Source organism: Odontesthes bonariensis, chromosome 5 (genome assembly GCF_027942865.1).
Source record: "Odontesthes bonariensis isolate fOdoBon6 chromosome 5, fOdoBon6.hap1, whole genome shotgun sequence".
In the NCBI taxonomy this organism is placed as follows: Eukaryota; Metazoa; Chordata; class Actinopteri; order Atheriniformes; family Atherinopsidae; genus Odontesthes; species Odontesthes bonariensis.
Genome location: NC_134510.1, coordinates 23,146,173 through 23,173,090, shown reverse-complemented (window position 1 = coordinate 23,173,090; position 26,918 = coordinate 23,146,173). Strand labels below are relative to the sequence as shown.

Genomic DNA, 26,918 nt, shown 5'->3' with positions numbered 1-26,918 from the left:
AAGAAAACAAGCAAATATCCACAATAATTAATAATATGAGGTTGACATCATGTAAAGGACCGGGGGAGATGGCAGTAAATGCACAGGTGGACATTAAAACTTTGGACGTTTTTCTCATCCCAACAGTCCAAAGAAGGAGGTTTTGTGATGCTGTGGTCCTTTTTTTTTTCAGGATGACGATGATGCCTGTTTCTACGGAGCATTTGAACTTTTCTTTAGGAAACGCATATAACCTCAATGACATGGCCAGCAAACAGTCTGGATATGGTGTGAATTAGGAAAAAAAAAGAAAAAGAAAAAGAAAAAAAAAAGGTCAATGACAAGACTCCAACCTACAAGGCTGGTCTAATGTAAAAAAAAAAAAAAAATAGATAATTCAATTGAAAATACTCGATGAACTTTTCGAGGCCCTTGATTTAAATCAACATAACAATACACATAGAGCAGATGTTCTACTGTAGAATACTGTAGATATTCTATATTATCTCCAATAACCACAGCTCCCCTGTAGATCGTGCCATAGATCACGACGATTATTACTTTCATTTTTTTGCTTTTGATATTGCGCCACATATTGTGAATGAATACATGCAGAAGGAAGCATAATCAATGGCACCTCGAGTCTCCTGATTGGACGGCTCAGTGTCTCAGGGCGTGACTCACCTGGCGGTAGGAGTTTGCAACAGTTACGGGTCACACACTGCTTCTCACTTTGATGGCGTCATTGAACACACTCCCACCACTGTTTCAACTGTTTAGAAATCCGACCCATGGGTGGATTATTTCGCAACTTCCCTCTTTTCAGACTACAACACCGCGCCTGTGTGGTTAAAGTGCACCGTATCCACAAGCATGATAGCCTACTGTCCGAGGTGAAAAGTTGAAGAGGACTTGTGTGGGCTATTTTCCTTTTTATCATGAGTGACTTGAGCACAACCAGGGCCCTGAGTCGCAGGAGGAGGGCGACTTTCGCGGCGGGGAGAGGAGTGAGTCTGCAGCCGGTGGACTGCAGCTCTACAGCGGCGCCCGCGGGCTCGGTGACCGGCGGCATCAGCGCCGACGATGGGCTCAGGACGCGAGACCTTTCCCTGGAGAGGCCCAAGAAGCAGGGCGAGAGGAAGAAGCACAAGAGCGAAATAAGCGACAGCCTGAGGTGAGCGGGCCAAACTTCCGGGAGTGTTTGAGAAAAGTTTACAGGCGTTTAGTTTGTCATCAGACCAGGGCCGGCCCAAGCCTTTATGGGGCCTTAAGCTAGGGTGACCAGATGAGGTTGGCTGAAATTCGGGACAGTGCACGCGCGCGCGCGGTTGGGCTGACTTAAGGCGGTAGCATGGTTGCCGTGTCTGTCACGGCGGTGTCGCACCGTGACGTCAAAGTGACGTATCAGGCCTGGCGCTTCCCTTGAAAAGACGGCGCAGCACGTTGTCGTGCACCAGTCGATTTTTGTTACTTGGCGGCGCCGAGCACAACGAACTGTTGTGAGACCAGGCTCAGTCAGGAGGTGCGTTTGTACAGACAGCTGTACGAAACTGCAGTGAAACAGCACAGGGAGCACGTAAACTCCCAAAACTGGTTCACAGAGATGGGCAGAACTTTGGGGAAAGAGGGAGAGTTCTGTAAGAATGTGTGGAAGAAGCTACGGGACAGATACTTGAAGGCAAAGAAGAGGGCAGAGACTCTGTTGATGCCGGGGGCTTCAAACCTTCACCTCTTTTCACTGAATTAAAAAATTAAAATGATCCAAAAACTGCAGCAGTATCATTAATTACAGTATTCCTGCTCTTGACAGCGGCATTGTTTTCTTCTCCACTTTCGTGGTTGTAGAGTAGAGGTAACCTTCACGTAGCAGCGCCACCTCTGTGACGGAGAAAATTGCAACTACTGGCGCACAACGACTTGCGCCACTATATAGGGTCCTATGGCGGGCACGAACTCGTGACGTCATCAACACCGCTCGCGCGAGCGGACGCGGCAACCATGCTAGAGCCTTTACATGTACAGTAATAAAATGCTTTGTCGTCGGTGTTTAGTGTAGATTGGGTATAATTGCAATAAAAGACGCACACTCCGGTAATATCATGGCAAGTTCCAGTGTATTGGTATAACGTACACAGTCCAAAATTCCGGGGTTCATAAAATTAACATGAAAGTTAAAATTAACTTTAACTTTTAACATGACGAACTGAACGTACAAAACATCAAAACGCATTATAGCCTATTAAATTTTAAAGAAGGAAGACACCAGAGTGTTTCTTCCTACTGTTATGGCATTCGTGCAGTGTAGTTTACTACTAGCATGCAGTTTAACATCAGATTCTCCTCCGTGGGAAACGCCAAACTCCTTCCTGCACACTTTTACAGAACGCCTTAAATTCATCCGTCAATGCATTTGTAAGCCATGAATATTTGCCCTCCCATTCCTTCCTGTACCTGCATTGTCGCTTTTGTTTTTTTGCTTGGTGGTGTGGCTCTTCGTCTGCCATTTCGCTAGCTATTGTGTGTCAGTGAAAGTGAATTTTCGCGCCGGTCATTGTTCGCGCTTACTGTTGCAATGGAATGGAATTAGAATGTCCTAAAGATAACAAAATAGATACATTGTAGCCGGGGCAGCATGCAGCCACTTAAAGCTGCAGTCTGCAAGATTTGTTGTTGTCATACGTAAAGTCCTACTTTTTGGCATTTTAAGAGTTTACATGATCTATCAGAACGCTTGAAGTTGAAAACGGTGACCTCCGTAGTCGCAAAATGCAAGAAATGCTTATTTTTTAACCGAAAAATAAAAAGTTATTCAACTTCCTGTCCCGCCCCTTCAAAACACATGAGAACTCGTGCACGTAGACGTGCACGCCAGATGCGCTTACACGACTCCTCATTCATCAACTCACCTGTCATTTGCGATCATGGAAGACACAGTAAGTAGACTAGCCCGTAATGAAGTTCAATAGTCCAGATAAATAAGCGTGGGGACGAGCCTACCTTGTATCGCGCGTGCACAAACGGTGATTGACAGGCAGCAGAGCCCAGCTCGTAAACCTGATTGGTTACCTTTTACCGGTCCGGTCTGCAATTTTGTAAACAAACCTGCTGGCTTTGGAGGGACCTAGCGGGACATATAGGGGACCTAGAGAACTCTTTTTTTTTTGTATTGGGGTATTTAATGTACTACTTTCAGAATCCCCGGACAGTTCCAGGCATTATGCTTGAAAAAGAGTTGCAGACTGCAGCTTTAACATTTGGGGCTGCGCAAGCAAGCAGCCTCTAGGTGGCACAGACGGCAGTAGCATTAGTTTGAGATGTGTACTTTACCTGGGGTTAAAAAGTAATTATTTGGCATAAGTTTAATTTTCGGGACAAGTACAGCCAGATTCGGGATTCGGGACAAAAGCTTAGAATCTGGTCACCCTACCTTAAGCAGAATTTCATTTGGGACCCCCCTACCATCACCTCAGCTCCAGATGCCTCATTATTCCTAAAGTTACACTGTTATGTGTGTAACGAACCCACAATCATTAGCATTATTTGTAATCATCTTACATTCTTGTTTTTAACCTTAAAGGGATAGCAAACTCATAAATATGGTTTAATTAACTTCTACATAAAGAGTGATGTATATATGGCTAATTAATTTAACTATTTGAAAGTAACATCAGCAGGCTGGACACTGCATTTAATAGTAAACACGTTAAATAGTTTAATTTCTTTCAGATGTGCAATGGTGTGCAAAATGTTCAAAATACAAATACAAAATAGAATCAAATGACATTCACATTATCTTACAGAAAAATAAAGTTGTAATCAAAATAAAATACTTAAATAATAAATACAATACTTAAAGAATTTTGCCCAACGGTGGCAGTAGCCAACAGGAGGCATAAATTAACCTAGTATTAGTATTTTGTCAAAATTATAATATTTTTTTCTGGTGTAATACAATTTCGTTTAAATTATTCAATGTTATTTTAATTTCATGTATATATTTACTTTTTTATCACAACGTCTCGGTGCTCTCTGGGGCCCCCTGGTGGTGTGGGGGCCCTAAGTGACTGCGTAGTTGGCATATGCCTTGGGCCGGCTCTGCATCAGACATCTGACGCCACGATGTCGCAGGCTGGCGTTGAAGGTTAAACACCTTAAACCCGGTTTTGTTTCCCCATTAATAACTGTTTGAACGTGCAGCAGCCACGGTGTTAACAGCCGGGCCCGGGTCGCCTGGGACAGCCTGAACAGGCCCCGGTTGTGTTTGTGTCTGCTGTCATCCATCCATCCATTCATTCATTCAGCCATCCATGCTCTGCTCCATTGTTAGTGTCGCGTGGTAAACTACAAACTACTGAATACTTACCGATTTGCCTGTTAACCGCTCAAACGCGCAATGTGAGTTTTAAACCAATCTGTCCAGGTAAAAAAAACAAAAAAAAACAAACGGGTTATTTTCCATTTAAACTCTTTATTTAATGGGCATGAGTAAAACATTAAACGCTGAAACTGGGAAATGTTACTGTCTCTTTTGATCATGGCAACACATTAAGAGATGTTTTCTGCTGTGTTGCATCACCTCCTCCAGCAGCTCCTGTTTCACGGGCGTGGTGCTTTGGCACGGTCTTACTAAAGATGACCAAGGCCTGACCTCCAATACACGTTTTTCCTGAGCCCAGAGGGAGCAGCGGCGTTTGTGGATCCTGTTTCTACTGGACAGTATTTGTTTTCCCACTCTATGGTTCAGAGTTTCAGGTTCCACTGTGAGCGCAGCAACCAACTGTTTAAAAAACAAAAACAGAAAAAAACAATGGTTTGGAGATTCCTGCCTGTTATTAATGTTGTGCTGCTTCACCTGAAGATCACAGTTTTAATGAAGAATCAGTGTTCACAGATTCTTCATTATTTCTTAATGCTTGTATGGAGCCTGTTCTTTGTGGTATTATCTTCCTGTTGGCTCTTCGTGCAGATCTAAATGACAAATGTCTCTTATTTCCCTTTTTATCGATCTTTTATCAGTTAGACTTAAGCGTCCTAAGCTGTTGAAGTTCACGATCATTTTACCCTCTCGGCCTTCCTCTTCATTTCTGCAGCTGCCACAAGGCAAGGGAGTCCCTTCTGAGTTCAGCCAGCGGTTACAGTAACTATAGAGGAATACTCAACTGGTGTGTGGTGATGCTGGTAAGGCGCGCGCTCACACACAAATATACACGTTACTTCACACATTCCAAAAGTGGATGCATTTTAAAGGTGTATGTAGGTTGGTGTGTATTTAGACTTTGCATGTGATAAATCTGCTTCAGTAGCCCCTTTCACACTGCGACCCGCTATCTTAGCGGGTCCAAATTGCACCTTCGACCCGCGTCGAGCAATGTGAACGCTTGGCGTGTCAGGGTGACCCGTGTCGCCTGAAGCCGAGTTCAGGGGGAGTTGCCTAGTGGCAGAGCGTCACACGAAACACATAAAATGCTGGGCGTGTACAGTGACGTAGGCACAAGCCATGCGTCGGAGGTAGGGTGAAATACACCTGTCTGCATCAAATTTTTTCAAACAAACGATGGCGGGACACCTTGAGAAATCATTTTTGCAATGCAGTTCATGGAGATGTTACTTTACGGTGCGTCTTGCTGCGTGGGAAACCGCGCTCTCCCATCTTTCTCGCCAGCCCTTCCAGCAGAGGTCCATCTTTCACCGTCCCCGAAATGTGGCGGTAAATAACTGTTGTTCTGAATCAGTTGTCCATTCTGTCTTTTAAACTCCTCACGTCACGCCCACGTCCGACCCGCGTCGATTGTGTTCACATCAAACTCGGCTCGGCAAAAAGACTAGGGTCCGACGCGGGTCGAAAGGCGAGTCGAGTTGACGCGGCAGCCCGGGTCGGCAGTGTGAACACAACAGCGGACACGCTAAATTCGCGGATTAAACGCGGGTTATTCGGCAGTGTGAAAGGGGCTAGTGACTGATGTGTTTCCATTTTTCGGCAGTTGCAAAAAGCCAGAATTCTCACACTTCTGCTTTTGCTTTCATGTTTTTTTTTTTTTTTCTTTGATGTCAGTGCAAGCAACACATACTGTACGCTCCCGTTGTTTTTTTTTTTTCAGTTTTCGGATGACTTATTTGGAATAAACTTGAGGCTTTTGAGAACTTTTCCTTCAGCTCTCTACAATGACTAGTTTCATGCCTCAATACAACTAATTCACACTCCACCCACACTATGATCTCTCATCCTATACTAAGTATCATTTTTCAAAACATTTGCTTTGTCCTACAAGATAAAAAATAGTGTCTCTCTTTAGCCTCATTTCCACGATCTGGTTTGAAATGAATAAACTATAGTTTTAATCAGTGCTCCACGTGGCTGTAAGAAACCGAGTAACAGTTGCTAACGAGAAGCAAAACTTGTTGGAAAGGACAGATGAAGGAAATGGGTTGTCCGCCGGCGCGAGAAGAACGAAGAGATGTCATCAGGATTTCTTTTTAACTACATTCCGATTGTTCTTCAGTGTCGGTGAGGATTTATCAGCCGATCATGCCTCGTTGATGGATGTGAGTTCATGTTTGCAACAGCTGCCCCACGATGGGCTCAAATGAGCATCGCCTCCTTACTTTTGAATAAACGCAAAGGTCATCTCAGGCGTTTTAGCCGTTTTTCCTCCAACCCTCTCTAGTGCAGGTCTTCAAAATGTGGCCAAAAAAAGATGATTATTTGGTCACTTTTCGATTCTTTTGGACTTTACCTGTTGCCAAAAAGCAATGCAGACAGAGCTGCTTGCATGGATTCATACACTGACTCCAATACACCAAAAAGTGCCTGAAAGAGTTTTAGCAAAAAGTTATTTATTTCTTTTTCTTAAACATAAAAGTTTTGCAATGCTGCTGTAAGACAGTTCCAGTCTAATGTACTGATGTGTGAAGGGATGCTTTGAACTTTATCCAGAGTTGTTCAGTATATCTGAACCATGTCTGTTATCCGATTATCATGGACCAAAGCGTTGAGGATAACGGTAATATAGATAACGATAACGGGAAGATAATAGATAACGGTAATAATGTGCGACTGGTTTCGGCAGTTGATTTCACACTTAATAATCATTTAAAAAACGTGTTAGTTTTACCAGCTCACACTATCATCATGTGTGTCTTGTCAACAAAATATCGATATTTTAGTCTTTCAGCATCATGAATATCGCCGGTGGCAGCGTGTCGTAGGTGCACTCCTAAACCCGAACCTTTCGATGTGTGAAATTCAATATTCGACTTCTTCATTTAAGATGAATAAATGGTTAAATTTTTACATGAATTTTCTAGTAAAGTTGAAACTATTTCATACACTCGTTACGTCTGTCTCTTGTCAGATGATTTTTCAGCTCCTCCTCATTTGTTTTGGCAAGAATGTGAGTGAAGACTGATGAAGAGGAAGCTAGTGAAGCCCTCTGTTAGTCCTCTTTTTGAACAGAAATCCCTGTTCTCCTTTCCAGGAGGCTTAACTTTATTGCAAATTACTGACCTTCTGTACCAGTCACTGGCCTTTGTCTTCAGCAGTGCGATATTATGGTCCGTTTAAAAAGAGCAGGAGGGATGAAAGGGATGAGGGAGAGTGGAAGATGAGAAGAGGAAACGGATGCGACGCTGGGAGGAATGGGAAAGAGTGACCAAGAAGGATGAGTTGATTAAATTAAAAGGGCAGAGGAGGTAATGAGAGCAGTGGTGGTATAATAGAATAAGTATGATGAGTTGCATTGTGAAACAAACAAGAAAAGCTGCCACTCGGTTTTATATTTAACTTCTGCTTTTTGCCGCAGGTCCTGAGCAACGCTCGCCTCTTCTTAGAAAACCTGTTAAGGTGAGTACACGTTAAGGATACAGTAAGTTTCTATCAATCATTCTGTCAGATGTTTCTTGTTGTAACCCCCCCTCATGTGTCAGCTGGAAAAAAAGCTGTCTCGTGATGGTGATGTTTGTGATAGAACAAAAATACCAAATTCTCCTAAATTTCACTTATCTTCTTCCTCTTCTGACAGGATGCTTCAACACATCCTCAGTTGTTTGGCTCGCTGTGTTGAAAATAGAGTTTATCATCCCACATGTTCAGGTGTACTTCACAACTATAAGGACTGATTGTTTGAGAATGAACCGGTTTCAGGGGCATGCAGAGCATACTGAGCATTGGGGGCACATATAGATGTATGCATATATTTTACAGCTTGTTCTTTGTAATCTGCCAGGTACGGTATTCTTGTGGACCCCATCCAGGTGGTTTCCTTGTTTCTGAATGATCCCTACAGCTGGCCTGCAGCATGCCTGGTGATCGGTAGGTAAACCTTTTGTGCCGTATTTCATCGGGGGGGGGGGAAATGACACCACAAAAGGAATGCTGATGTTTTATGTCGATGTTTAAGTTTTATCTTTTTTTGTTTTGGGTTGGGAAAAAAAAACCAAAAAAAACGGAAACTTGAAAAATAGCTCCAAATTATTCGGGAGAGTTCAGTATGAAGACCCAACAGCAGGACAACAGAGACTTTTCAGAATGAGACAGGAAATAACATGATAAGAACAGCCAATCGGAACAGTGACAATGGTGGGCTTATGAGTGCCACATGTAGGTCTGTGGATACTGAATACCAGCGTATTTAATCGAAAATGATTCCGTCTCTTGATTTCCCCCAAACTATTTCATTCAACTATTTCAACTGATATGCTCATAACCTCGCAAAACCATTAAACAAACACGAGATAAAGAATCGAATAACTTTGCTAATGGAAACACGGTTGTTGCCGAAGATCAAGAAAGATGAGGTAAAGTAACCTTTTTAAATAACAGCTTCTATAAGTGACTGCCTTTTAAACGCAAAGCATGTTTAAAGCATCGATTTTCTCTAAATGGGTCTAAACCCAAGTAGTGTTTCCTGCCTCGTGTAAGACTCGGCCCGCTCGAAGACGCTCACAGGTGCATGCCGTATGCTGCTGTAGCGTCTTCCATATTTATTTTTGTGGTACGTTGCAGTGAAAGTCTGCAGTGGTGCAGCTTGCAGTGTCTCTAGAGGGACAATCACCTGCCCTATATACTCCACACTGGCACTCTCCTGCAGAGAGGAGGGGCGTAGCGAGACCAAGACGAGGAGTTGGGGAGCCATTAAATGGAAGATTAAATTAAGTGAGTGGGTTTTCAAAGAGTTGGGGGAGAAGGCAAAAAAATGCAGGGTAGAAGGAAATGAAGAGGGCTAAGGTAATGTGCGTCAAGACAGGGGAGGGGATAAAGATTGGGGATGAAGGAGGGCAAAATAAATGGAATTGAGGTAAATGACTGCGGAGAAGATGGGGAAGAGACATGTGAGAATGGAAGCCTGTTTACAGTAACATGAACAGTAATGCATCTCATTCCCAAGGGAACACTCTGAGAGCCACTGCAGCAGCTCACACACGCACAGTTTAACTCCTCACTACCCCGACATCGAGTAAACCATGATGTCAGCTCACTGGATAGGGAAAGTTTGCAAGGAGCAGCCTAAAAGGTTTTACATATAGGAAGCCGGCCTATGAATGTGACACTGTTTCTGCCCAGAAGCAGCAGGACGAGAGGCAGCGTGGATTGAACCGGATATAGTTTGAGCTGGTAAAAGATCTAGAAGTGTCGGCAGTAGGTTGTTGGTCATTTCCACGAGTCTTCTGTCTTTCAGATGGTCGAGTCACGGTAAGCGAAAGCAAATGGCCCCTCATCTCCTCTCCCCCTCACGCGGGTTATCAGTTCCACAGAGATGTGGACCTCTGGGGTCTGATTTACTCTTTTGAGCCTTTGACAGTTAAAGGTAGAGTTGCATGTTTGCATTTTAATTGGTTGAAGAGAAGGAAAAAGAAAAAAAATCAGTTATTTGCGAGGTCGGCACTATTTTTCATGTTTGGTAACCCTTTTTCTGTTCATTTTCAAATCGCACATTGTCTGAAAATGTGAGCCGTACCTGTGCCGAAAGCCACCCGGATAGTCGAGGGAAATCAGAGACAATTGATCTCCCAACTTCATATAATTGTTTATGATGAAAGGTGTACTTGAAATGACTCTCATAAAAAACTCTCTTGTAACAATAATGGCAATCTCGTACATGAAATCTAGCGATGTGAATCCTACTTTAATAACTAACTTCAGGTGATGACAGGTTGTAGTAATTGCATTCCCTTTTGTTTGGTAAGGTTGCTCTTGCATTCGGAAATCCGATAGTGGCTTTCCCTCGTCGGCATTTGTTCTTTCACAGTGGCTTTATTTTCCTTTCATAGCACTTTAAAAAAAACATTCAATCAAGCAGAGACATCTTACCAAATATCACTAAATAAACTAATTAGGAATGGAAATTTTCAAGTTGGTTGCAGTGATGACACAACATAAACTCCAGTAATCACGATGTTTCGAGGAGTTTGCGCATCCACTCACTCTAGATTAGATGGTCCATATCTGATTTGGATCTCAACAAATTGCACAATTGCTACAATCATGTGTCATTTGTGCGGTTGAGCCTGGTCTCGTCAGGGAAAGGAGGCATCTTTAGCGCAATGATTTCCTCCAGTTAATTCCACAGTCATTTGCCTTGCAGTGTAGTCTGACCCTGGTTCGAGATTAAAAGGAAGACTACGTATAACTTGCCCAACACCAAGTTGGAATAACTGTGGATCCATGATAATGCGCAAGGATTCAAAAACGAGACGTTAGTAACTTTTTTTTGTTGTGCAGGGTGTTTAAAAAAAAAAAACAAATGTAGATTTTATCTTCCATTACTAAAGCAAGACTTGTTTCTTAAAGGCTTCCACCCAAAAGTCCCAGTCACCTCTGACGGGGGAGTCGCCCATCAGAAATAACTGGACGGGTCTGCTTTCCATGCGCTACAGTTTGCACGACAAACTGAATAAAAGTGATTCACTTTAAAAAAAAAAGATAAGTGTAAACTGTGTAACCCGGTGAGCGTTCCTTACAAAAATAATCTTTTTTTTTTTTCATACCGTTTGTGTTGATTTAGAGGGGAGGCCCAACGGGGCTGCATGCTGCCCCACAGTGGCAGATCTCACTATTTTTAGTTGGTGAAATATAACAACAACCAAAGTGGGTTGTTACGATTATTTGGGCAATCGTTAATATATCTAGGCAGCATTAAAATTCGATCGTGTATGTTTTCGTGCATACGAACCCACATACGTACCTCGTCCCTTATCTGTCTTGTTGGTGCATTTACAGGAACTCGTGCACTTTTTTTGTCTCTATTTTTTCTTATTTTTTCATACGGTCTTGCAGTTCTAACCCTGTGAGACACGTGTGTGTGTGTGTGGGTTTGTGTGTGTGTGTGTGTGCGTGTGTTACAGTGAAAATGTGACCAAAAACGTGCATTGTGAATGAACGAACCTCTACCAGTACTGCTTTAAAACCATCACTGAATAGTGAACCCTGCTGAACACTAGTGGTTTTCTTCCTGAAAAAAACAAACATGTGATTTCTGAAATCAGTGTCTCCTTGTGTCTGACAGTGTCCAACATGTTCATTCTGGTGGCCCTCTACACTGAGAGACAGCTGTCGAAGGTGAGTGAGGGCTTCAGAGCGCTTTGCAAGTTCTCTGGAGGGATTATTTTTTCTAAAAGTGACTCACCAGCTGACCCTCCCCCGGTTGCATGTGCACACGCTAAATGGGGGGGAAAAATGTGAAATTTGTTTCACTGTCTGCATTTGGGGCATATTGAGTTATGCTCAGTCTGTTTGGCACGAATATGGAACGTTCTGAGCTTTTTCACGAACTTAACTAGGCCAACGTGACGAGCTCTGTTTGAAAGTAGGCAAAAGCAAATGATGGAAGAATTGATTTTTAGTTGTCTTACCACTTTGGTTTTAGAATTGGGTACAACAATGGCCTTTAAAAGTTAAAGGCAGCACGTCTAATGGTGGTTGTTGCAAATGGGATGCCACACTGTTAAGGTTTTTTTTTTTTTTCTTTCTTTCTACCCAGGGTTCATTCAGTGAACTTGTGGGATTTCTGGTCCATTGCATTAACATGGCAATCATGCTAACATTCCCTGCTACAGTGGTGCTGTTGGTCCCCTCCATGACCCCAGGTAAAGAGAGTACAGTATGCAAATATGACAAAATCTTTGAATAAGGTATCTATTATGCAACCAAACAATCATTCATTCATTATAGCTTAGAATGAAATCCTATATAGAAATGGAAACTAATGTAGGTGTAATAAAGATTGCGAGCACATTCATATCCTCGCCCTTCAGAGAAACAGAAACCAGTTTGATGGGGCAGTAAAAGATTACACTCTTAGACTGTACAGAGTCATAATTGGAGTCAGTTAGCAGTAATGGACCAGTTGGTCACGACTGGCTTGTTTCCAGCTGGCTGTGAGGAGAGGAGGAGGTCAAGAGATGACAGAGGAAAGGAAATGAAGGGAAAGGAAAGGACAAAAGAGGAGATGAGCGAATCCAAAGTGGGTGTGGTCTTCAGTGCAGGTTCATCCAAGGGTCTCCTTTTTCTGTCTTCATCAGGCTGCCTGACAGAAAACCATGGCTGCCTTCCATAAACCATACAGTGCGCCCATGATGAATTAGGCATACTTTACTAAATGATGCACAGGTACATAATATTCCTCAGAGAAATACTGGGGAAAGTGGGAAAGTTGCTTTTTTTTTTGTTTGTTTTAGATAGCTTTTTATATATATATATATATATATATATAAAACAGCAAATGTTTGTATCCATTCAATGTTACTGTTTGCTTTGTAAGTAAATGGCTCAAGATTCCCAGTATCAGTGTTGGTTTGCATTTCCTTACAAAATGCAGTAAGCGTGTTTAAATGACGCTAGAAAAAAAACAATTCTTTTGTTAGTCCGACCAAAACTGGACTTTTAAAATGCATGCTAACATGATCAAAGTGGAGCTTCTCAAAACTGGACGAACATGCCCAGAAAATGTGGTTGGAGATCGAATCTCTCCTGCGTGTGCGCGCTCGACCGGACTCAAATAGGTCGAGGTGCTCTGCTCATGCTCCAAAGTTCTCTTTTTCTCTTTTCGGTATAGTTTTCCCGTCGAAACCCCAGTGAAGCTGCTGTCATTCGCTGTATTTTTCTGTTTCTTCCGTTGGATGGAGAGGCCCGGCAGACTGAAAATCAGCTCATTTTAAATGTGTGCGTCAATGTGGGGCCACTTAAAGCATTTTACTGACTGACTGACTGAATCACCATTTAAGTGACTCAAAGACAACATCTGTGCAGGGAATTCAGCTACACTTACATGTGCCGTGATCTCCCACAGAAAAGGTTGGAAGCAACACAATGCCTTGGTCCTTTTTTCACGTAGTCCACACCGTAAGGGCCTCAGACATATTTCATTCAGCAGCTCGATTTCTCTCCCATGCGTCCATTCTGGGACGAGGACCCGGTCGAGCTGTGATCGTAGCTCAACCAAACTGTGCGTAAACATGATTGGTAGTTGTCCAGCTTTCACGAGCTTGCGCAGAGTTGTGGTAAAGGTATAAAGCAAAACCTCGACAAGGGTAACTTTTTTAATTTTTAAATTTATTTTTATTTATTTACTTATTTCTTATACCTGGAATGTGAAATGAACCTGAAACGGTGAAATATTTCACAGTCAAAGTTACATTTGCCACTTAACTCACAAATGTTTTCAGGTCATCAGCATAATGCATGTGCGGCGGTTCTGACTCCTGCTTCAGCTTCAATCTGAACTTTAGTCTTCTAGCTTTTATTAGCAAAACTCCAACTTTACCTTAACGAGCCAACCGCTTGACAGCGAGTTCCCTGTGTAAGTGGTGTTTATTGTTTCCTGAGAAAACTAGTTGTTTTAAGTCTTTGCTGCTTTCCCTTTTTTTTTTGGTGGCGTTCCTCTTCTCTTTTCCTCTCATCTGTTCTCTCGCTGGGAGGTGAAGAAGTGAGGGATTCAGTCCATCTGTCTGTCTGTTCCCCTCTCTGCGCTGCTGTGCACACAGGAAGGGCAATGACAGAGGGCAGGTGTGTGTATGGAGAGAAAAAAAGGTGTGTGTGTGTGCGAGGGATATTAAATTGATCTGTTTACACACTCATATCGTGGAATTTTATCTTCCTTTTAGAGACAAAAAAGCGAGACCCCATAAAAGGCATTAAAATATCTCATTTTAGGGAGGAGACTTTGCAACACTTAGCGTAACAGTTTGGCTTGTGCAAGAAGTGGTTGGGGCAAGCTTCCAGGAAACGAATGCAAGTCAGTGTAGTGTCCTCTGAAGTGTGTGTGTGTGTGTGTGCCTGTGTGTGAAGGGAGCTCTTGCATTACTGGACACTTAATGTATCTTCAGTACATGTTAATATGATAGCGGGCTTCATTTCACATTTTTATTAAATTTCTTTTGAGAAATCCTCTAGCGGGGAGGGGGAGATTGTTCTCTGCTGTCGGCTGCCATTATTTCATTATGTCCACAGCTTTGAATGGCTCCTTTTTAATGTGTCCCAGTCTGCAGCAAAGGATTTCTGAGGCTGGAATAGATGTATATGTCTGAGTTTGATGCCGTGCACATCCCAATACGAAACCAGGTCAAAGTGCTTTTTTTTTTAATTATTTTTTTTTAAGTGTGAAGCCAAGAAAAATGCGGTTATGGTACTAAGTTATGCAATGTCCTTCAGAATGATTCGCCTCCATTAACTCTGATTCAGTACATTGTTCATTAAAAAGAAAATCTTCTGCACATATTGATACAAGTCTGTTTTGCTGAGCTCAAATAATGACAAGCAGAAAATCTGAGTGGTGCATGCACTCGAGTAGGGCTGGAGCGATAAACGAATATCACGATACGATACACAATACTCAGCCAACGATTCGATACACTTACATCATTTACTGAAAAAAAGGGACAGTGTGATTTGACATGAATCGTCGCTGATTGGACTGGTGGTCCGTCCTCGGAAGGGCAACACCGCCAGACAAACGGAAACAAACGTGAGAGCTATGCACTTTATATAACATTTTTATGAACTAATTTATCACTGTTTTGTAGAATGTGACCCCCTGGCATTGTATTGTATTATATTAATGTTCTGTGTTTTCACTAATTGGAACGTAAAACAAAAGATGGATGTATATCGCAGTATCGATGAAATTGCTCAGCCCTACACTCGAGCGTGGTGCGTTTTAAGTGGCCATAACGCATGTGCGGTCTAAAGTGACAAAACTCTTGGAAACTAGTCACGGTGCAATTATGAAGGAGAGAAACAAACAAGGTGGGCTTTCAGAATTTCCTAAACGCTCATGGATTTGTTGGGGAATCGTGAGTGACTAAGTACAGGTTCCTGTGGCATGTTTTTCCACTTGAGCTCCATCTCCACATGTGCTCCTATGATCAATACCTACAGCAGCTGACTTGGAGACAATCTAGCTGTTTAGAGGCCACACTGAGCCGGAGAGACAGATGGTTAATGGATAAGATCTGCTGTGTTTTGATGCCAGGTGTGCTGCAGACCTCCTCTTCACCCTGCTGGCACGACAGGCAGTTTTTAATTTGTGTTTTTGAGCGTATATGAGTGTGTGAGTATATCAGTTCAGCATTATTCCTCTCGATCGAGCATATGGTAGCTATTGATAAAGCCTTGGTAGACAAAATGCTCAGCTGGTGTGTGTGGGTGTGTTTATATATATAAAAAAGTAGTAGCAGAAGTATGTTTATTTATCTTCTTTCAAATTAGTTTTACCTTATTGGCCAATAAACAAACCAGCAGGGTTTTATAAGTGATCACACAAATGCACACTCACAGAACCACATGGCTGAACAGCACAGTGACTGTGTAATAATGTCCTTGACGTAGCGAGACAGCTGTCATACTTTGAGTTGAGAATTACTTTAGCTAGTCAGGTTTTTTTTCAGCATCAAATGACGACTTCTTGTTCTCGGTCTCTTGTTTTTTCCCACTCTTTTCTTTTTCTCCATTCTGCTCCTGTTGCTCTCACACTACTTTTAAACATTCTCCATCTCCTGTCTGCCTTTCTCCATCCTTTCGTCCTCACAGTTTTCTATCCTCTACTGGCTTTCCTTGATTTCTTCCTATTTATCTCTTCTTCTCGTCTTCTGTATCTTGACTGAACGTAACTCAAGTTTTTGTCCACGTGTTCACAGTCGCCTCTTCTCTTTTCGCTCTTTCAGTTGGTGGCGTGTTCACACTCGGTATTTACACCGTTCTCTCCCTAAAGCTGTACTCCTATAAGGATGTCAACCTGTGGTGCAGAGAGCTGAGCAGCGTAAAGGCCAAGAAGCTGTCCAGATCACTCTCTTGTAAGTCACACAAACGCATACATACAGTCGATGGATTCATGTTTTGGCGTGAGATGAAATCATTGGCGAAGTGTCTGTGAATGCTTTAAGCTTCTGTGAAAGTCATTTAGCTCCAACCCAAAGTATCTGTCTGGACCCTGCTCATGTTATTACAGTGACACCCACTGGCAGACAGGTGGTACTGCAGCTCTTAGCTCAAATGTCTTTAACAATGAGCTGTTAAAGTGCTGTGAGGAAATATTTATTACTTGTGTCCTGATGTACAGTTTTTCATGATGTTGGATTTAAGCATATTTCGTTTACGTGCCACAGGTCCCTTGCCACAATACGTTAATGGGGGCAACAGCAAGGTGTGTTACCCTGGCAACCTCACAATCAGAGGTACTTGCACCCGTCCCACTGTTGCTACAAACTGAGTCTGCCATGCACCTCTCTGTCATATTTCTGACCCCCCCCCCCCCTCTCTCTCCATCTCTGCAGATATGTACTACTTTGTCTTTGCTCCGACTCTCTGCTACGAGCTCAACTTCCCTCGGTCTTCTAAAGTCCGCACGAGTTTCCTGCTGAGGAGGCTGTTTGAGATGGTGAGGAGACATCTGATGTCAGCATCATTTAAGTCAAATAAATTAGGTGGACCAATGCATAAGTCAATACGAGTTAATCGGGAGGGGGGGAAAGTGGTGGTTTTATGCTTAAAGTATCTGTTTAAGCACAAAAGACCAGTATGTGAAAGTATGTGTCTTGTGATACTTTCCAAAGTATGTCAAATGACTTAATCTAAATAAACTTGTCCTAGGATAACGCATCCTTTTACTTAGTTGTGGATGGCATGTACTTTTGCAGTATGTTCTTTCTTTTATTGTACTCCTGAAGTATAATCTCGTCCTTGTTTGAACAATAGTCTTCGGACGTTTTTTTTTCTGTTGGCGGAGTTTGTGAGGCAGTGACGGTAATTAAAGTTTCTTAGTTCAAGGAAAAGGTCTGTCTCCATTAAGTTGGGGGGGGGGGGGGGTCTTCAACATAAAATACCTTTCCAGACAGTAACCGCCTTAATGTTTATCCCTAAGCGAGAAGGACTTTAATCGATTCTTGGCAAAAAAAATTTAACGGCGTCAGCGAAGGAAAAAATTAGGCCTCAAGTGATGAGCAGTTAAGGAGGAAACTTCAAATCTTTTGTGCCAATTTAACAAAGTTCCTGGATAAAAGGTCTGGTCTGCTTTAACAGAGCAGCAAGTCCAATACAGCAAGAATCATGAGAATTTAGACATATAAATTCATTCTTAAATTGGCTTATAAAATGACTTTTGCCCGCTAAATTAGATTAAGAAATCCAAAACTTCTTTGACTGTTAACTGCTGTTATTAACTTGCCGTCATGACATTTTCTTTCTCTGGAATCATGTCACTCACTTTCTTTTCTTCTCCGCAGCTGTTTTTCACCCAGATGTTGGTTGCTCTCACCCAACAGGTACATTACGATAACGTAGTCTTATATTTGTACCAGTGTAACTTACTAACATGGAACACAAAGTGGACACATGACAGCTCACGTCTGAATAAAGGCTTAACGCAGTTTTATTGCTTTCTCTCAGTGGATGATCCCCATCATTCAGAGCTCCATGAAACCACTAGAAGTAAGAAAGCACACCGACGCTGATGCTTATCCAGATGTAAACATAACCTGATCATGTGTTAATGGATTTCTGGTCTCCACCAGGACATGGATCTGTCCAGGATGGCTGAGAGACTCTTACGATTGGCCGTAAGTAGTGAAACCGTACAACCGTTTATAGGAAAACCTACTTAATAAGTCTTTATATTTGCTGGCAGTTGATCATTTTAGAACAGCTTATGAGTGATTTAAAAACAACCGCTGTGCTTATAAGTACTTCAAGCATAGGGGATGGCACTGATTTTCACTCATTTCATGTGATTTTTGATGTGCCGTGTGTACAGGAGCCAGCCTTCATTTTCCACTGAAAAATCCCGTTAAGACTGTAAAACTGCTCTGAAATCACTATTTTAGCAAATGGATGCAGTTCATCAATTTACTTTCAACTTTATTGGCGTATTTAACTGTATAGATAAATGTTGAAGGTCATGCACTAAATAGCCAAATCAATATGGTGACTCATGAAATAAAGGGAATACTGCTGAACACCTTGTAACAAGCAGCACGTTTACATGCGTGTTGTGGTTGTTGCAGGGTTTTTAGGATATCCTGGTTGTGCTAAAGAAGAGAGAGAATTTTTGAGAGGGAATTTTCTACAATTAAATGAAGACAAAACTGAGATCATTCTGTTTGGGAGCAAAGAGAAGAGGGTCAGCGTTGGTAAATATCTTGAGACTCGGGCCCTTACAATCACTGACCAAGTTCGTAACCTCGGAGTGTTGATAGACTCAGATCTGACTTTCAGCAGCCACATCAAAGCTGTCACCAAGGCAGCTTTTTACCATCTCAGAAACATCAACAGAATTAAAGGTTTCCTCTCCCAAAAAGACCAGGAGAAACTCATCCATGCATTCATCTCCAGTAGACTCGATTACTGTAATTCTCTTTTAACTGGACTTCCCAAAAAGAGCATTAAACATCTGCAGCTCATCCAGAACGCTGCTGCTAGAGTTTTAACCCGGACTAAGAGATCTGAACACATCACACCTGCTTTAAAATCTTTACTCTGGCTTCCAGTCAGTCACAGAATAGATTTTAAAAGCCTGCTGATGGTTTACAAATCCCAGAACGGTTTAGGCCCAAAATACATCTGTGATATATTCAGAGAATATAAACCCAGCAGAGCTCTTAGATCCAAGGACTCAGGTCAGCTGGTCCAGTCCAGAGTCCAGACTAAACATGGAGAAGCAGCATTTAGCTGTTATGCTGCAAACAAGTGGAACAAACTGCCAGTGGAGATTAAACTTTCACCAATTGTAGACATTTTTATAAAAATTCTTTTCTCATGTGTCTATGCATGAAATCTGCACGATATTTTTTAACTTATCTAGACTGTTGCTCGTTTTTAAATTCATTTAAATTATTTTATTTGTTTCTCTTTATATTCTTTTATGTATTTTTAATGCTTCTTCCACTCCCTGCTGAAATGCTTTTATTTTATATAAAGCACTTTGAATTGTTTGTATATGAAATGTGCTATATAAATAAATTTGATTTTGATTTAAACAAAAAAAAAAAAACAGCTTAACCTGGTTGGGGCTCATCCATAGAAATCACAGTACGGTGAGATGAGACAAAAAAACAAGGCAGAAGTGTTGCAGTAATGTAGAGATTGGTGTAAATAACCAGGTTTTTCCCATTCTACCTTTGAAGCAAATAGATTAGAACAGGAAACCAGTGCATTTCAGTGTTAAAACCACGCCAGGGAATTAAACGATTGTTTTTTCCTAGAAAACATGTTGCATGTGAGAGTAATCAGCAGGAAGATATGTCAGCTTAGTGTGATCTTGAGGTTTGGCTCATCAGCGAGCACTAATCTTGTTCACGTGCACTTTCCCGTCGTCCCTTTAGGTCCCTAATCACTTGCTGTGGCTGATGTTTTTCTACTGGTTCTTCCACTCCTCTCTGAACTTTATGGCTGAGCTGCTGCGCTTTGGAGACCGACAGTTTTACCGGGACTGGTGGTGAGTGTTCCAGGACTGTGAGAGTCCGAAGAGGTCAGAGTCTCCCGCATGTAGAAATATCTGCTCGCGTGTGCCTGGGAGTTGATTTACGTGCATTAACTGGTAGAGATAGAAGTTCTCTTTTATGGGAGTAAGCGCTTTGGAAACTAGTTCTACAGTGTTTTGTAAACGGTCAGAGAAATTTAAGGGGTTTCTAACAGTGGCATTTGGGAATTCTTTTGAATTCTTTGCATGTAGTGCTGTTATTAGTTATTCAGTTTAACTTGGTGTGCCGTGGGACAATCCTGATTATTTAATCTTTTGAAAAAAAGATTAGAAAAGTGTTTTAGTTTCTCATGCTAATTAGTCGTGATCAAAGAGCATTTCAAGCTTGTTACTCTTCTGGCTGTCCTTTCAGGAATTCTGAGACGGTGACGTATTTCTGGCAGAACTGGAACATCCCTGTGCACAAGTGGTGTCTACGGTGAGTCCTCTACACAGTAACGCAGTTATCGGGGAGGGGGGGGTAAAAGGCTCAACATGTAGGAGGTTGCAATGGATTTGATACAGGGAGGCACACCGATCCATTTAAGAAATCGATTATTCTGGCTGCGATTGAACAAGTAATAGTGACTAGGGGTGTAAATGTAGGAAGTTCCACATCCACGAATACAGCAGTAGGAGCAAAGACGGTGATGGTATATTAAATCGGACAAACACAGAGCGCTTAGAGGGATTTTTCTGGAAGAGAGGTAAAATTGCAGTCTCAGGATGCTTCTTCTGTCTCTTGAGTGTTGAGCTCATCTACTTTGTGATTACAGTGCAGAAGTTCTTTTTGTGTTTATATAAAGGTCTGTTTTACGTAAATTGTATATTCTATTTTTTTTCTTTCAAGTATACAAGTAACACATGGACTATTCTTTAGCATCATCTGTCTGCCATACGTTCCCATGTACTTTCCATGTGTTTACCCAATATCTCCATCTGCTCCCTTTTCTGTCTTTCAGCCACTTTTACAAGCCGCTGCTGAGGAGAGGAATCAGTAAAATGGTCAGCCAATCGGCCGTCTTCTTCTTGTCGGCTTTCTTCCACGAGGTAAGGCGACAAACCGAAACGCCTTTTTTCTGCTTGTGGTGACGTGCCAGCTGGGAAAGCTCTTTAGTGGTGTTCCTGTTTGATTTGGCGCTCACGTCACGTTCATACGCATTTCATTCAGAACACTACGAATACTATGGTTTTTGTGTCCCTGTCTGTTTCTGTGACAGTATTTGGTGAGTGTTCCTCTCAGGATGTTCAGACTTTGGGCTTTCACAGGCATGATGGCACAGGTAAGATTCAGCATTCATCACTATGCAGAACATATATAAATTCTATTATTTACACTGTGCAGTTTAAAGTTTAAATTAAAAACGGGTGTGTATATATATATATATATATATATATATGTGTGTGTGTGTGTGTATGTAGAGGCCAATATTCCGGCTTCTATTAATTGACCAATAGAAAAAAAATTGATCTGCCTTCAATATTGTGAAATTGATAAATGAAATGAGAAATCATGTTTGGAGATATCTGCCGTGTTGTTGGCAATAGGTTTGATATTCATTCAAGTGTGCTGAGCCATCAAACACAGAGCAGAGAAGTCAGGGCAGCTTTAAGACTGTTATTAGTGATGGAAACACAATGACTCATTATGTTTATTTTTTGGGGACCCCTCAGCTTCCATTAGCCTGGTTTGTTGGCCGCTGCCTGCGGGGTAACTACGGCAACGCTGCAGTGTGGATGTCCATCATCATTGGTCAGCCATTCGCTGTCCTCATGTACGTCCATGATTACTACGTGATGCACTACAGGCAGGACGCCGACTAATACACGCAGAGATCCGTTCAGTTTCGAACACTTTGTTTTCTTACTTAATCTCACCTCCGTCTCTCTGGTGTAAACAAACTCGTAGGCGGCTTTAGATGGGCTGATCACATCAGCTGTGGTATGATTATAGTATGTTTACATAAAACACCTTAACTTTTTTTGTCTTCCTGCTGGAAAAGCTAATAATATTTGACCTGGGAAAGCAGAAATAGCAGAATATTGATCTTGAAACACTACTGTAACTTAAGGAAGAAGGGACACGCAGCCTTATTCTCAGGTAATTGTTTTTGTCTTATTAGGACCTCTGATGGTCAGTCTGGGCTGAAGTCTCACTTGAATGGGAATTGTATTGCATTCGGTACCGCAAGAAAGATAGGATGTTGCTACCTTTCTTATCATAGTGTGGATTTTTTTTTTTTACTCTCCTCTATCTCTGTGCCAGGGCAGTGTAATTATGATGGTCAAATTTTATCGTGTCATTTGTGAGCCGGCGAACTGATGAAAGATTTATGATCCGCTGCGTTCCTTCCATTTAGTGAGCCAAAGCAGGCGTAATCTCTGGTGTTACTGTGAGTCGGAGCCAGAAGAATGAATGTATGCTGATGGAATTTTGTCATTGTGCAAATTTTCTCAGTTCTAATTAAGCCAGCATTACTGTAACGTCTGTGTTCGGCATCTTTGCCCGAGATGCCTTTAGAAAAACACTCAACACACCCTGTTGTGATACATTAAGTGTATCTCTCTTTTTGGTTGAAAAATCATGTAAAATTACCATCTATATTCTTGTCATGTTGCTACTGTATATCAGTGGACTGTTGCCAAGTAACCATGTCAAATCACATATTTAAATGTGATGTGTGTGTCTAAAAATAAACAGTTTTTATTTCACTTTAAATTTCAGCATATATGATTGTGTGCTAATATTTTTACTGTGTTATTTCTAATGTTGATTTGAGTAAGGTATAAATGCACTTCAGCAACAAAGATCCCACCCATCCCATCTAAATAAGACAGGATTTGTTCTTGAAGTCGAAAGAGAGCCACAAGATAACAAGAAACTTCTGCGCTTTTATATACATTTTGCATCTGGTGGGCAATTTTTTTCCGAGTTTTAGAGTAAATGCATTTAACATGGCAAAACACTAAAAATCTTGGAATGTAATAAACAGTAAGGCAAATTCCGTTGGTCTTTTTAATGTCAAACTGACTGTTTAGTTTAATACACGGGACTTAAATTTACAGTAGCGGCACATTTATGAGCCCCAGAGCTTCCATGTGTGCTTAAAGGATCAGAAAAAAGTCCTGGGCAAACTCTCAGTGGATCTATTTGGATACAATGTCGACTGCAATAATAATCTTTTACTAGATGGGATAATTATTTTCTAGTATCTATAAACTCAAGTATTCACTTCAGTTCTCTCTCTCTCTCTTTCTTTTTTTTTTTTTTCTTTTCTTTGTGTCTTGTGATACTTTCCAGAGTAGAAAGGAATTCCTGACCCACAAACAGGGAGGGGAGTTGTAAATTTCTCAGTTATGTGTTATTAATGTTTAGTGTTTGGTTACTGTCCTTCCTCTGACCTGCAGGAGACGACACCAGTTTGTGTTCCAGTTAAAACGTATTAGAATAGAAGACTAGAAAAACACTTTATTCATCCCACAATGAGGGGAAATTCAAAATTATGTATTATCCAAAAATCTCCTCAGCTCAGCCATCACAATAAGGCTTCTTGTATGTTTAGGTGATACATATTTTCTTGAGTATTTTCAGAGATAACATTGATAGTATAAATTCAACGTTTACCAGCTAAAAGCAGCAACTTTAAACATGTAACGTAAATAGCATTAATCATACGAAGTTGCTACTAAACTCCAGTGTCTACCACGACACGCGTTCATTGATATTTGATGTCATTACTAAGTGATGGTCTTCATGATCAGGGTACCCGCAGGGCCCAATATTAACACCTTCACTACACCAATTTTCTACAGTACAAAGTATCTTCTTCAAAGGGCACAAAACCTTGTCACGTTCTGTGCGTGTTGGCGGCTGGATTTGTCGTCCAGAGGTGTGTGCATGGGCTCCGAACCTGTGCTTTGTCAGGTTGACGGAAAATTAAACACCAAGTCTGAGGCTAATCGTGACGTTTCTGGAGGAGTGTGTGCTCTGCGAGTATGACATGTGGTTAAATAGTCCTTACTGGGGAACTAATGTGACTTTGGAGAATGCACAATGCAACATAGAGATTCACCTCACAGTGGAGAAAAAAAATAAAAATCTTAATCTTACTTTTGTGAAATCTTAAATCCAATTTTTTGGCGCTCTGTAGGAACCAACTTGACACAAATGTGACAGATTAGTTTTAAGCTCTATGAATGGACCAAATTGCACTAATTGTCTCACTAAAGTACATCTGATGTGATGGCCAGTGAAATATGTGAAAAGAATATAGGAGGCCCATCCCTCTGGCAGACTCCTCACATTTTCCACTCTCTTCTCCACAAGAGACATGCATGTTACTGTTTGTACAAGTGATCTGTTCCTCAAGTCTCCCCTCATGGTTCCCAGCAAACTAGGGAGCTGGTCACCAGTGCCAAGAAGTGTGCTTTTGCAGCAGAACAGCCGTAATCCTCCGTCCATCCGCCTCTCACTCCTGACAAATAAACCACCCGAGGACATCAAGGGTGCAGTAAAAAGTGCAGAAACCTCACCATCTTTCATTTGTCATCAATATTCAGTGACACAAACACGGCCTTCCCTGGCTGGACTGAAACACGTTGATGGTCTTTCTCTACACATGCATGTCAAGTAATTGTGCACGTGTCGTTTTTCTAAACCAAGCACAGAGACAGACGGACCGCTCCATCTTTACCTTTTCTCAGTCCCCTCCACCCCACCCCCACCCTTGCCTCTTTCTGTTCTCGTCTTTTTCTGTGTGCTCGTCCTCGGTAACAGGTTGATCTATGCATCTTCTTCTGACATCCGTTATTCCGGATCTTTCCAAGGTACGCTGACAATGTTTGTGAGTGATGATGATCCTCTAGACAGGAAACCAGGAGACACAAACTCATTCTGCAAGATGGATTAGGAACTGGTTCAGGGACTAGTTATAGAGACGGAGCCAGAGGCCGAATTCAGTTAGGCGTATGTGTGCTTACATTCATGTACTTTAACTGGCTTAACACAGACAAGCATACACACAATGTCTAAATTGTAGTCTATAGGAAACATTTTTAAATCAGTTTGATTTACAAATTCACATATGATACATACCTGAATTTTAACACATTCCGTACAGTAATGTTGTTATTTCCCACAAACACAATTACTATAAATTAATCACTAAGACCTCACAGGATAAAGAGTAGCATAGTCTGAAAGACTTCTGATGGCTTGAACAGAAGTTTCATTTCACATCGATCCGTGCATTTTCTATACCATCTCAATCCGATTCAGGGGTTCTGGAGCCTGTCCCAGCTGCCTTTGGGCAAAAAGCAGGGGGTCGCCAGTCATTCGTTTCACAGATGGGTTTAATTTTACATACCTACCATATCTTCTGAGAACGCACACTCCTCTCTGTCTTTCATCAGATATTCATGATATAGAATATCTCAATATAAACACAGCATCCATGTTTATTTGAAAAAAAACAAAAACAACATTCAGCATCGGCCTCTGATTTCCAATCATACAAATCAGTGCAGTTTTAGATGAAGAGATGTTTTTTTTTTTTAAGAAACTTTGAGGTGTCAGAATGGAAGAAGAAAAGAAAGCATCAAATCACTTGTTAAGCTTGATGTGTTTTGTTGTTTGAGCCCAGCTAAGATTGAAAGTTAGTTTTCTATTTTTTTTTCTTCATTTTTTTGTTTTTAGTTTATTTTTCTACATGTTACTGTGGGAGTAGACACAGCGAGGACTTAGTTTTGCATCTCATTTGATCAAAAGACTTGATTTTTTTTACTACTCGTTCATTAAAACCTATAGCAGACATCAGATTGCTTTCTGACTTTATTTTTCAGTTCCTTCACATATAATATTCTTCATTCACTTCACACTTATCATAAGATTCAGGTTGGGGCTCATCAAATCCATTGTCCTTTAGAGAGGACTCGTCATTTTAATGTCTGTTACACTAAATCAAACAGGAAGTCATACATAGAGGCATCAAACACATTCAGCCGAATATTTCAGTGGAGTTGATCTTCATCATTTGATTATTTGCACTGAAATAACAACATACTAATTTAGATTGATTTGTTTTTGTTTATTTTACTCTGTAGCTTTACATGCTGCACACTTAGAAGCACTGTATTTCACAGTGGCTACATACTATAACCCCAATTCTATGAGATGTGAACCAGCTGTCTAAAAATGATCTGTTGATACCCGTGGGGAGAAGTAAGGTTTTAACAAGTAAAGTTTTATCTGTTTTATTAATGATTTTTACTTGACTCCAGTTTCAATTGTCATTTTAAAGATAAGTTGAAACACTGATGAGAAAATGGCTGCGTGATAATATTCGGTGGCTCGGAAAAGGCGCTATACTCTAACAATGTGTTCTCGTTTGTGTGAGTGCATGGTGTACATGGCGCACATGAGAGTGTCTTTGCAGAATGTAAACACATACTGAGACTTCCTGTCTGAGAACCCAACTGATGGGGGGGGGGGGGCTTTAGAATGTGAGGGAGGGAAATGGGAAGGCAGAGTCACTGAATGAAGTGAAAGAAGAGAAATGATGCTAAAACGAGAAGAAAAAAGGGAAGAATAAGATGCAGTGAGAGCTGTGAGACTAGCAACAGGTGGAGGCAGAGAGACATGAGGATGTTTTGATATTATAGCAAGAGAATCATACTCTGAGCTACAGACGAGCTGCGAAAAGGGCAGAATTGACAATAATATCTTGCTGCTCAGATTTGAAGGAGATCGCTTATGATTGCAGCCTGCCAGCATGAATCAAAAACACGAGAGGAGAGACAAAATACTTTCTGAAAAGCTGAACATGTCAAGACAAAAAAAAGTGACTAATGTCAAAGTGGATGTTCGGTGTTGATTTGAGAGTCGGTCATCTCTGGATGCCAATGAAGGATTTTTGGATTAGGACAAGGGGACAACTTCAGCGGACACAGGTTTGATGAGTTCAGAGTCAGTCGGCCTAATCTTTCTCAGCTGGTAAG

General features: G+C 41.5%; 1 protein-coding gene across 2 annotated transcripts; it reads left to right on the top strand.

Moving 5' to 3' along the window:
• Positions 1–725: 725 nt before the first annotated feature.
• dgat1b (diacylglycerol O-acyltransferase 1b) lies at positions 726–22,634 on the top strand. Of its 2 annotated transcripts, XM_075465420.1 has the most exons (18): positions 726–1,153; positions 5,070–5,157; positions 7,779–7,819; positions 8,202–8,287; positions 9,654–9,782; positions 11,481–11,533; positions 11,955–12,060; positions 16,135–16,263; positions 16,576–16,644; positions 16,744–16,847; positions 17,692–17,730; positions 17,855–17,896; positions 17,980–18,024; positions 19,786–19,898; positions 20,296–20,361; positions 20,885–20,972; positions 21,143–21,205; positions 21,597–22,634. In XM_075465420.1, exons 1-18 carry the CDS (start codon positions 918–920, stop codon positions 21,744–21,746), a joined length of 1,647 nt encoding a protein of 548 aa, XP_075321535.1. In that variant the 5' UTR covers positions 726–917; the 3' UTR covers positions 21,747–22,634. The 2 variants fall into 2 exon arrangements, with proteins under 2 accessions (XP_075321535.1, XP_075321536.1); XM_075465421.1 differs by lacking the exon at positions 9,654–9,782.
• Positions 22,635–26,918: the final 4,284 nt, after the last annotated feature.

Coding starts and splice junctions, on each gene's coding strand:
- dgat1b (XM_075465420.1), top strand. CDS start 918: ATGAGTGACTTGAGCACAACCAGGGCCCTGAGTCGCAGGAGGAGGGCG. Junction 18,025..19,785: donor AGAGACTCTTACGATTGGCC/GTAAGTAGTGAA, acceptor TCGTCCCTTTAG/GTCCCTAATCACTTGCTGTG. Junction 20,362..20,884: donor GTGCACAAGTGGTGTCTACG/GTGAGTCCTCTA, acceptor TCTGTCTTTCAG/CCACTTTTACAAGCCGCTGC.